The sequence below is a fragment of the Electrophorus electricus genome, chromosome 10 (genome assembly GCF_041902795.1).
Source record: "Electrophorus electricus isolate QZ-2024a chromosome 10, ASM4190279v1, whole genome shotgun sequence".
Classification (NCBI taxonomy): domain Eukaryota; kingdom Metazoa; phylum Chordata; class Actinopteri; order Gymnotiformes; family Gymnotidae; genus Electrophorus; species Electrophorus electricus.
The window spans coordinates 32,250,777-32,263,276 of NC_137506.1; the positions used below are offsets into that span (position 1 = coordinate 32,250,777).

Sequence of the window (12,500 nt, forward strand, 5' to 3'; positions counted from 1 at the left end):
TTCACTTTACATAGTCAGTTAATGAAACAAGCAGGGGTTTCTCGGACTGTGACTGAAACTGTACAATGGAGCAAGATATTTGAAATACTAAATAGATTCATTTAATAGCACTTGAAGAGAAGGCAATATTGCATAGGCAGGTTTTTGTGTTAGAGGCATAATTACAACATTGACCCCTAGTCATGTAGGGCTGGTCACCAACACAGAGTAAACCAACGCTGGGCGTGGTAAGCTGTGAAAGCATCAACAGAGGGATGGGATCAAGTCATTATCACTAATAGCTTGATTGCCAAACTGCAGTCTTGTCTTGTGTTCCATGTTAAAGCAAACTGGGGGGATATTTCACTCGGGGTTTGGTCTGACAAGTGTGTGGGGAAGACGTGGCTTCAGTCACAGCTCAACATGCATGTAAGACAAGATGAAAAGAAATCGCACAGTGAACCAATCATGGCTGGTTTATAAATCCGTATTTACTTACACGCCATGCTGATGTCTTGTTCTAACTTTTCATAGATAGTGACCGTTCTCCAATAGTACTGAAACCTTTCTCATTTTAGACCAAACATCTGTGATAGCCAATGGTGCCCTGACCGCTGTTAGGTACCAGTATGTTATCCTGGTGCTGGACCAATGCCTGGCCTCGTGAGGCAGATGTAGGCAGATCCTGGATGATGATGGCCTGAGTCCCACCGACAACCTTTGGGAGGTTATGTATCAGTGCATCTGATGCCGCCAAGTAGCACCACAGACTGTCCAGGAGGTCACGGATGCCCTGATCCAGGGCTGGGATCTCTAGGACAATATTCACCATCTCAGGTACATGCCCAGATGTCGTCGGGGGTGCATACAGGCACAAGGGGGCCATACACTTTACTTAGTTATATTAAGAGTTTTTTCCGTGATGGAATTCAAACAAATTGGATCAGCCTGCAATTTCAGTTATTTTCTTGGCTTTTAAGTGTGATTTTGAGTCAAGCCCTCAGTGGGTTAGCAAGTTTGGTTTCCATTGACCGTTGTTACGTCATTTTGTTCTCAATAAAGTACAGGAAAGGGTCAAAGGTGAGAGTCTGAGGCAAGCAATGAGCTAAGCCTGGAGTCTAGCTAGCAGCCTTTTCTAATGTATCTGGAAACAGTTGTTCCACTATTGCATGGGTATACACATTCATCAATGGATCAATCCTTTTTGGTACGAAGGTTTTGTAAAAGTCAACTGAGAAATCTTCTAAACCTCTGGTGATTTTCCAGGAGAGTATAGTGTTAGGCTGCAGTATCTCAGCCTTAGAAATATCCATTTTCTATTTTCTATTATCTGCCAGTGATGGAATGTTCAATCTGTCAAAAAAAAAACCAACCTTATGAATATTAGTTCATTCGTCCCCTTGATACATGCACAGTGATGTCTAACACTGCATACATTCAACATTGATGAGTTTGGGTTGTTTGATATTTTTTTATCTGAATTGTGATTATTTCTGGAGGGCTCTTGAATTTGCCAGGCTAGTCATCTATTATCCCCATGCCCACAGTACTGTTGCTTGGTACTAAGAATGTCACGTTCTGCCTTTTGAGAGTTTAATTTGATTTGATGTTGTATTTTCTTACCTGATGAGCAGGAATCAATGTGACCCGTAGAAATCCTTCAGTGACTCCCAGACTGCTGCTGGCAACGAGTTCAAGAAGGCAGCCGTGTTTTCAGTTAGAAAAGTCACAAAGCGTGTAGGCCATTAAGTGGCTACTACAGCATCAGCATTTCAAGCCTAATCCTTCTCCTGATGGCTCCATGATCAATTGCAGAAGAATGATCGGAGAGATTTCTTGCCAAACATTCACATGATCCAATTAAATATTCCCTTTTCTGACGGTAAAGTATCCTGGAGAAGTGCGTATGAAAGTAGAAGTAAAACGGGAACTGATTTTGAGATGTGTGTAGAGCTCTCTGTTTATCTCCCAAGCACAAGTCTACCATCTTGTTTTATAGTCTGTGATGTCTGAGTCTCTGGTTTGGAGGGTGGAGGGAGTCTATATGACCAGACCAAGGTTAAAACCAAGATCAAAGCTGTTGGTGAAAAGGATCATTTTTAATACGCTTCTCAAAGAACTTCAGGTCATTGATATTGGGATCATATGAGTTTACTATTACAACCCTTTCAGATGAGCTGAACCATGCAATATCTCCCTAATGATACTTTTCAAGGTGGACCTTCTTCTCATCAATATTTCCTCTCCTCGATAGTGACAATTAAATAAAATAAAAATACAATTTCCTGGCTCGCTGTCAGACCAGATTAAGATGATCTGTATAATTTAGACGAGTCCCATAAAATAAAGTCACATCTATAATGTGCTTTTCAGAAAAAGCAAAACTTTCTTTTTAAAATATCATTGATACCATTTACATTCCAGGACATGTACCTATATGAACTCCATTCATTTCATTTCATTTAATTGACTAAATATTACAAACAGAAGCATATACACAAGTGGACTCTTAACTGAACCAAAAACTGACTGAATTGTTGAAAGCACATTTCTTAAAGACAACAATAACAACAACAACAACAACAGCAGCAGCACTGATTGTTCGTAGCCGCGAGACTTCTCCAGTCAACGTGTGAACTAACTGGCTTGCAGAATGTTGCCTTAAGGAGGCCACGCATAAGCTGTCACCTGGAGCAAATTTCCCGATTGCAGGGTTTATCTGTCAGCACATTCATGTCATTCTACTTTCACATCTTTTAACGTTCATAATGTCTTTGTGAAAATCCGTGAAACCTCTTTCGATATGTGCCTGAAACCAGACCGGTGGCGACTGTGGGTGTGTTACTACTATTAACATGGCTTCTGAGGATACTTGTCTTATATTCTCAGTTGGTTTTATTGAGTGGAATCGTAATATATTGTGGGATAGTTCTTTAAATTATTTTATAGGACCAATAAAGCCTCTTGTTTCTAAAGCTTTTGGTAGTACACAAGCACCGCTAGGCGTGGGAGCTAGGCTTTTCATGCTGGCAAACCGGCAATACCTCTACATCCTTCAGCTTCTTGTAACACTGGCTGGATCTTGTAACGCTGTTGGCCCGAGTGCCGGTGGATGACGTTTATTAACATACAACGTAGACGACAACATGGCTACACACTTAACATTAACGAAGAACACATACTCACTGACAGGCGTTTACAAAGACAGACAGACGTTCAACATTAAACCCTGTGCAGGCGTGTGCTATCCCACGGGGGCGTGGTTACAAACAATACACACGTGAACCCCCCTGCACGCGGCGGGCCGTACCACGTGACTCGTGAGGGGCGGAGCAGTCCGTGACTGATCTGAAAATGTTTTTAAAAAGCAAATGAACTTCAGGTTGACATCATTCAAATGTGCTCTAGAGATGTGAAGTTTTTTATGAAAAAAAAAATCATATTTAGGTTTGAAATTTTGTATTTTTAATATTAAACATAAATTTGAGAGAGCTTTGAACAAATGTTTCTTGGACCTTGATCCGTTCTCTTGATGGAAGGAGCAAGGAAAAAAGGTTGAAGTTGAAAAAGAGAAACAGAATAGAAAGGGAGAACAGTCTGGGGTCTCGCTCAGAGCAGGACAGCTGGAGTACTACGCTGAACTAAAAGGGTCTGTACTGTGAGTCCCTGGTCTGTTGCTACAGATGGGAAGAATTTCGGATGAAGACAATCTCAGTTAAATGAGTGTAAAGATCTCTCTCTCTCTCTCTCATTTTCACTCTCTCTATTCCTCTCCATCCCTCTCTCTTCCTGATATCAGGGTAGCTCAGTTTGAAAGACAGGTGTAACAGCAGCCTTACAGGATCTGTCCACCAACCTGACATCCCTTGACACACAACATGGGAGCATGGCTCAGGGCATCACCTACACAAACACCCTCCCAGTAGCTCTTCCCAGCAGTAGTGTGTTAGTGGCTGGTTCTCGTTACACTCATTAGCTAGAACAGTGTGTGTGTGTGTTATCTAATACCTTCTCCAGGGGCCAGCTATCACTGCCAAGCTGAGAGAATGCAAATTTTAGTGTTGAGCCGACTGTTCAGTATTTTTTCAGTGTTTGGTGTGTCATTTTCCAGTCAATTAGATTAAACTGTACATCAATACTTGAATAGGTTAATTGAATTTACTGTCTTTTGTCTTCAGTGGTACTGTTAAATAATAATAATAATAATAATAATAATAATAATAATAATAATACAATTCACATTGTACACAGGGTTCAGGTTTGAAGTTGGTTTGTACATGATTTGCATCTATCGAGCTGATCCCTGCTGCATCCTAATTAATAATAAAAGTTCAATCCATCGTGTGAACGCCACAGAATTTGATTGCTGTTTCCCATTTCTCCTCTATTGGAGTTCCTGAGCACTGGGACTCCTGCATTATGAATGCGTTGGATGGAACATGCATTCCTAATGCTCTGAAACTGCTCGTAAGCTCTGGGAGCAGGAGGAGCGGTCGGAAAACTCAGTCCAGAGTGACTCGGGAAGCCCGTGTGCACTGCAGCAAAGGCAATGGAATAATACTCCCAGGAATAATAGCAGGTCTATAGTCCCAGAGCCCTCGAGCCCTGCTCTCACACACGCAGCTAAATCATTGGCCAATCATGGAGCACGTTGCTACTCCAACACAAGCTTTGGGAAACACTGCAGGGAGAAGATGCTCGAGTCTGCAAGTTTCCGTGCATTAACTTTGCTTGATTTGCCGAGAGTCGTTTTCCAAATGCAAAGTCTAAATTCCAAACGTTGCTGTCACATGTGCAAACATCTGTATTTAGATATCTGCCATCGGCTTGCAATGCTTGATCAGAATGACCTTAGAGGATCAGCTGGGTGCTCAGGTAAGGCCAGGTGGAGCAAACTGAGAAGGAGGTTTCCTTTGGGTTCATGCCTCTGGGTCTTTGCTTGGGCAGGACTGCTGCTGACCTGTTCTTCTGTTGTCTGACCCTTTTCACTCTTCTGTTCTTTTCCTTCTGTTCCAACCCCTTTCTTTTTGCATGTGCCCACCAATGGTTTGTTTTTGGGGGAAAAAATGAAGAACTGGAACCATCGAGCTGTCACCCAAGTAGGCCTTTCCGTCTCAGAATTCAGCATTTGATTGGTCTGGTCTGACTCAGTATCTCACAAAGTTCACTGGTGGATTCCGATCAAAAAGAAAAATGAATCTACCCTCTGCTGTGCTTCCTGGCCATTCTGATGAAATCAGGATACATGCAACGGTATTGCACACTTGGCTTTTCCCGCATGTTTTCAATAGCATGAATCTGGGAAATTCCAGTGTGTCGGACACTCTCACTGATGCCCAGAGTCCTTGATGTCAAGAACATGTCGAGAACCTGGCTGTGCAGAGACGGATATGATCCTGTCCTGCCATTTTCAAGCTTTACTGACAATAAGAATAGTCACAAATAATAAGGCCTTGCATGGAAAGCGTTTTTAAACATGACCAAAGACAATTCCCAGTGGATAATTGGCAAGGGGAAGTCCAGCTTGAGGGTCATTTATTTTCTTTTGGAGTTGGAACTGAGAAATTAATACAACCTTACAATGCTTACAGAAACACACGCTAGACGATATCGCCCCAGTGATCTCTAACCACAATCATGTTTTAGACATTTTTAAAGAAACAATTAGTTATGTTTATGACTGCATGTCTTCTGTGTGTGTGTGTGTTGTTTCAATGTGTGGATTTTACACCATATGTCAGTGTGTGTGTATGTGTGTATATATATATTGTTCTGTTACATGCCGTGTACATGCGTGTAATGTCACTAAGGTGTACGTTTTAACTGAAAAGTCTTAACCTTTTTAGTTCAGGCTGACCTCAACCACACATTACAAAATAAAAATCATTTCGGTTATGCAAAAAAACCCACCCTGTTGTTTAAAATAATCACTACCCTATCGGAGTAGGCTTTTAGTCTTTTAGGCTTTGTTTGCTCTGGAGGAAATTTAGGCTAGTGTGTCTAATTATTTATGGAAATGACAGAATCTGGACACTAAAGTTCAGGCCTTCCTGAAGGACACTAGCTAACATGCCACACCTGTACATTTTTGACTGATGGACCTTTTTCCACATTAACCTCATCAGAGCCTCTCAGATCCTTGTTGGATTCTACACAACAATGTGCTGCAATTTTGTTTTGGCAATAATTCACACACATATTCCACCGTAAATTGGATGTCATAAAAAAGGAATACTGAGTTGCTAAAATCCTGGATTAAGAACACATTAATCTTTTTAAATCACCCCTTGTGCAATTCCTTGGACAACCGTATGTATATATTTTTGCCAGAGCATCAAAAAAGGACTCACATATGAAGTGTTTGTCATTTCTGTGTGTCACTGGCGTCACACTCTCTGAACAGGCGCAGTTTAAACCCCTCTGCTGTCCCTGCTATGGGGCCAGCTTGGCACTTTATTCTTTATTCAGAATTATTCATAAACATAAAAACATACAGCCAAAATCAGACAATACTGTTCTGTTTGTGTGAAGCCATAAGCCAAGACACATACCCACACACACAAACACACACCGGAACAGTGATTATAGGGTATAGGTCTCTAGATGTTCTGTGTCTCCTCACAACCATTTCAGGCGGGAAAACCATCTAATAAACAGATGGCCGGATGGTTGTAGTTGGGCTGTGACTTTACTTTGTCTTGTTGTCTCTGTCTCTACGCGTCTCTCTCTCTATCTACCTGTCATCCTCCCTCTCTCTTTCCCTCCTTCTCTCCCATGCTCTGCTCCCTCCTTTCCTCCAGGGAATGAGCAGTCTCTTCAGCTCCCTGAAGGTGGTGCGTCTGCTGCGTTTGGGCCGTGTGGCCCGGAAACTGGACCACTACATTGAGTACGGCGCCGCCGTGCTGGTGCTACTGGTGTGCGTGTTCGGCCTGGCCGCCCACTGGCTGGCCTGCATCTGGTACAGCATCGGCGACTACGAGGTCATCGACGAGGACCACAGGACCGTGCGGAAGGACAGCTGGCTGTACCTGCTGGGCGAGACGGCGGGGACGCCGTACCGCTTCAACGCCAGCGGCACGGGGCGCTGGGAGGGCGGGCCCAGTAAGGACTCTGTCTACATCACCTCCCTCTACTTCACTATGACCAGTCTGACCAGTATCGGCTTCGGGAATATCGCTCCCACCACGGACGGAGAGAAGATCTTCGCCGTCGCCATGATGATGATTGGCTGTAAGATCAGATAAGATGTTCCATACTGTCTGCTCAGGGAAAATGTTACTGAACCCAGCAGTGACAACATTTCAATTATATGCACACACACACACACACACACACACACACACACACACACACACACACACACACACACACACACACATATATATTTTGTGTTGTGTGTGTGTGTGTGTGTGTGTGTATATGTATATGACTACGAGCGTGGAATGGTCATCAGTGCTAGACTAGCCTGTCCTGCAGAAATGGCCAAAGGTGTGGAGGATATCCAGAGAATGGTGTGATCAATGAAAACCATCTGTGAAAAGGGATCTTCTGGACATACAGGGGTCAGAGGGTGATTTGGCACAAGCAGCATGAATGGATGAGCCCTTCATATCAAGGGTCAAAGTTCAAGCTCGTGGAGGTGTTCCCAGATCGTAGTCCTGTAGAGCATCTGTGGAGTGAGGTAGAACTGTTCAGAGCACGTCAGTGACTTGTCTGCGAGAAGCTGTCCTGTCTGGTTCCTGCAGAATGATACCATGGTGAATTGCTGCGGTCCTGAACTGCTCTGATATGTGAGCAGACCTTGCTGGTGTCTTCGGGCCTTTGGTGTTGTAATCAGACTGGTGATGTAACCATGCGCTTCTGCAGGTCCTGTGTGTCTCTGTTTGCACTCTGTCAGTGTGTGCGTATGTATGAGTGGCTGTGGTGAGGTGAAACACAAGTATTCTTGGTTTGCTGTCATCTTTTGTTGCAAAAGCCCTCCATAAACATGGTGGACTCGGTACATATGGCCAGAGAGTACCATGAGGAACGTTTAAGAGTTACAGCGTTGTAAGGAAATGAAAGAAGAGAATAATATGATAACATATGGCTCAACAAAGATAGAGACACCTCAATAGACACACACACGCTCCTGGCAGGCCGGTAGAGTAGAGCAGTAATGCTGAAAGACCGCATTTCCGAGTTTGCTTGCAGATACCTACACCCGCCAGTCTACCTGCAGGTCTACAGCAGGCTGCACACAGGCTGGAAGCACAAACCAGACAGGTCCTGTGTTCTCTGATAACCGCGTTACGTCTACACCTCCTGTCTCCATGCTGCCAGTCGGTCGACGCTCACAGGAACGACTCACTGTTCCTCTTTGCGACGATTGGGCGATGTGACAGCTTCCGTGCAAATGTTCACCTCCCATTGGCTGCTCTGAGACAGAGGTGCTTGAATGCCTGCTCTGTTGCCATGGTAACAACTGGCTTGGAGTACCGGGGTATAGACTGAGTTTTAATAAATTGGAAATTAGGATGGGGCAGTGGTCTGAAACTGTGTGTGGGTCTCTCTTTCACTCTCTCTCTCACACACACACACACACACACACACACACACAAACACACACACACAAATACATATAGTGCATACATAGTACATTTCATGTCAAAAAAGGAAGGATTCATGGCCTAGTTGGCAAATAAAGTAATTACTTAACAACTTTATTACCAATAAAGTAATGACTTAATGTTACAGTGACCGGTACATGAACAACTGCTAAATTAGGCTATAGTGTCAGTGTCACTGGACGCCATCTTGTCAGTACACTTTAGAGGTCACACTTCAGACTACAGACCCCGTTACTTTAGAGAAAGATAGGAGTGACACCAACATGGTAGTGAGTGTTGCTTTAGTGTGAGTGAGTCAGCCGCCTGTGCGCACTGGAGTTCAGTGTGACCGTGTCATTGTTGGGATGAGAGCAGACGTGGCCTCAGAACGGCCACCGATGAACAGAGGGGAGGACGCACTGAACCCCAAGAGAAGGGCCACGATGTCTGACTCTGCGCTACTCATAATATGAGCTCAGATAGCACTGGCCGCGTGCTTCTATATACTGAAAAGTGTCACAATGTTTAAATTAATTTCATTCATTTTAACTCAAAATCTGCTCAGAGGATTCCAGCAGTGCAGTGCTGTGACCGCTCGATTGATTCAAATAGTTCATTTCATTAATTTAGTGTTTTGGCTGTGTCGTTGGTGCCTCAAGGGTGACATGCACTCTCCCGTTACATCAAAATCTCTCTCTCCTTCCTCCTTAAGTTGACTATGACACTCAAAGGCAAAACCAGACTGGCGAAACATGTCAGCAATTCCACAAAGTGCTTTGATGTCACAGCTGACGGGAACGTCAGGCAGCTTCCAATCTGCAAATGGAAGAGAGGACAGTCGTCGTATTCCAGGATGATCTCATTCCCGAGCATTCTACCCACAGAAGGTCATCAGGAGAACCTCCGAACCACTTGCCGTGGAGTGCGAGGAGGCAGTGGTCGTTTCTCCTGAGACAACGGGAACCCCAAGGGTATTGGCATATGTGCATGATGCCAAAGTTCAAATAGATGTGGAAGATTGGAGCTGATAAATATTCTTTCCCATTGCTCTGAAATGGAAGTGAAGGGTCTTAGAGAGGACAGTCACTCAAAACTATCTGTCCCCCATTTCTGTCTGTCTTTTCACCATCTGGTTTTTTGTATACAGAACAAACAAGAAACAAGAATAGATTTGTCTGATAGAAATAAAAAACCCACGTTTGTTAATCTGTCTTGAAAAAGCTCTGGCTACACAACACAACGTTAACGTGGGCACTTAATTAACCATGAAGAATGCAGAAATAAGCCGCTCTATATATCTAATGCCCTGGTGTAATCGTCTATATGTCCACCAACCCCTGGTGCCGCTTTAGAGTAGCAGCCAGGGTTCAGATCTCTGCACAATCAATAGCATTTGGATTTGCAGAAATACCATAACATGTCATTTACAATAATTACCCATAATTCTCTGTAAAGCCCATTGCTGGCCACACACAGTTTTAACAAGCATCAGAATTTAGTGACAGTGTTAGAGTTTGGATCAGCATGATCGGAGGAATAGACAGACACCTGCATGACACACACACACACACACACACACACACACACACACACACGCAAAAAAAAAGAAAAAGAAAAAAAAAAGACATGATTAGACTTTATTATACTGATTATACTGATGGTACCAAATCATTGGACACTAAAATTGAATCAAACTAGCTTGTCCTAAAAATTGAACTAAATTGGTTGATTTGACATGTTTCCTCACCAATTTGGTACAAAGTTACATATACAGAAGTTCATTTGTCTCATGCTTGTGCTAGGACTCCAGTACCCATAATCCCACATCTGAATGTGAGGTGACTTTTGTAACATGAATACACTTACCTTCAGATATGCAAACATGTGCAAATGTTTGCAAATGAGTGCACACCTCTATCCACTCCATTTAAAGTTATTGACATGGTAATCAAAACTTCGTCCAATTACTGTGCGGCTTTTAGAGATTGTCCACTGACTCTATAATTCACGAGTGTTCACTATTTAATGAGAGTGATTAGTGCTGCTGTACGATCATGGCAAACGATGCCATCAGTCAGGAACGTGGGCTGCGCCACACCTCAGGTAGCTGGGGGATTGTAAGTGTCTTAGTCTGGCCATTAGAGATGCCCCTGAGGGCGTTTTACCTTCCAACATTTGAGGTGGTGTGAGGCATGAGGTGGCAGAACGAGAGAAAACATTTACAACAGACCAATGATCCATCCATACTACAATTAATCAATCAGCCTAATCAAATTATGTTATTAGAACAATAGAACAATTATGTTCTCTTCTCGTCTCATCTCGCCTCTTCTCCCCATAACTGTGTAGATCAGATCCCAGCAGGTGTAAACTGTGTGTGTGTTTTTAAAGCTCTTTGTCTCTGTTAGCAGACAGTGTGTCTCTGTATGTGTCATGGCAGATGGTGTGCTGTGGTGCCTAATGAGTGGCGGGCCGTGGGCCGAACTCAGCCCACTCACCTTGTGTGTTTTAGCCCTGCGATGTTACCACACATACGTTAATGATCTTAACTTCTGTGCTACTTAATTTAAAAGCTTCTCCCCACCGTAAGGGCGCTGTTGGAAGGGCGCTGTTGGAATGGCGCTGTTGGAAAGTAGTGTTGGACAGGTGATGTCGGAAAGGCAATGTCAGAATGGCGCTGTTGGAAAGGTTCTGTCGTGGTGTTCCCGGGAGACCTGGTCCTGTGGGCTTGTGGGGCTCCCAATTAAACAACGAGCTTTCCAATCTTCATGGCCATGGATGTAACAGCAGAACGATTTTCCATGAAAGCGGTGTTGCCTGGAACTGGTGTTCCCTTTGGGGGCCAGGGAACGTGACTTGAGCACATCCAAGACATTTAATGCTAGAGAAGCCAATAACACAGATGAGACATGGGAGCGTCTTGGAGCGGCACACCTGGCTATCGGACCCAGATCAACCTGCTCAGTTACTCGGCGCACAGCCAAACTGGACCAAACATATGAGGCTGGTGAAGCTGACCTCCAACTGGACTTGTCCAGGACTGGAGAACTGGCTGAACTGCTGTTTCTGGAAATATTGGAATTCAGATATTTGCTTTTGGGTGTTTGTGTAAATTATATTTTTGAATTTGGTGCTGGTGAAAATCACACATTTACACTATAGGACTGAAAGTGGTGTAATTCATACACTTACACTATAGGACAAAGTTGTATGATTCATACATTTATACTATAGGACTGAAAGTGGTGTAATTCATATATTTACACTTTAGGACAAAGTTGTATGATTCATACATTTACACTATAGGACTGAAAGTGGTGTAATTCATACATTTATACTATAGGACTGAAAGTTGTATGATTCATACATTTATACTATAGGACTGGAAGTGGTGTAATTCATACATTTACACTATAGGACAAAGTTGTATGATTCATACATTTATACTATAGGACTGAAAGTGGTGTAATTCATACATTTACACTATAGGACAAAGTTGTATGATTCATACATTTACACTATAGGACTGAAAGTGGTGTAATTCATACATTTACACCAGGGAGCTGAAACTGGTGTAATTGCTACATTTGCTGATATGTTTGCTCTGGGAGTTCATTTCACACTGTGTTTCTAACTGAGTTCTCGGGAGCCAGCAGACAGTCCACACTGTAGCTCTGTTCCAGCTCTGCATGACTGTGCCAAGCTGTTAGCCCTGAACACCCAGTACATCTGGGCTAAACATGTGGAGTGTTTTGTGTGCTCAGAACCACTGGGGTAACACACACGTTTACTCTGAAAGTCAGGTGTTCAGCTGAGTGTGGAGCAGATTTCTATTTGTGTGTGTGTGTGCGTGCGCGAGTTTGTGTGTGATTGTGTGCGTATCTGTGTCTGTGTGTGTGTGTGTTCGGGCAGGCCTTCTCAGCACACTGAATG

General features: G+C 43.5%; 1 protein-coding gene across 3 annotated transcripts in view; it reads left to right on the forward strand.

The window, feature by feature from the left end:
• The window catches only part of kcnh1a (potassium voltage-gated channel, subfamily H (eag-related), member 1a), a 56,202-nt gene that overhangs the window by 16,768 nt on the left and 26,934 nt on the right, over nt 1-12,500 (forward strand). For all 3 annotated transcript variants that reach the window (XM_035532683.2, XM_081721554.1, XM_081721553.1), the window contains exon 7: nt 6,780-7,209. In XM_035532683.2, the coding sequence (XP_035388576.1) occupies nt 6,780-7,209 (430 nt within the window). The remainder of the gene's footprint in view (nt 1-6,779; nt 7,210-12,500) is intronic.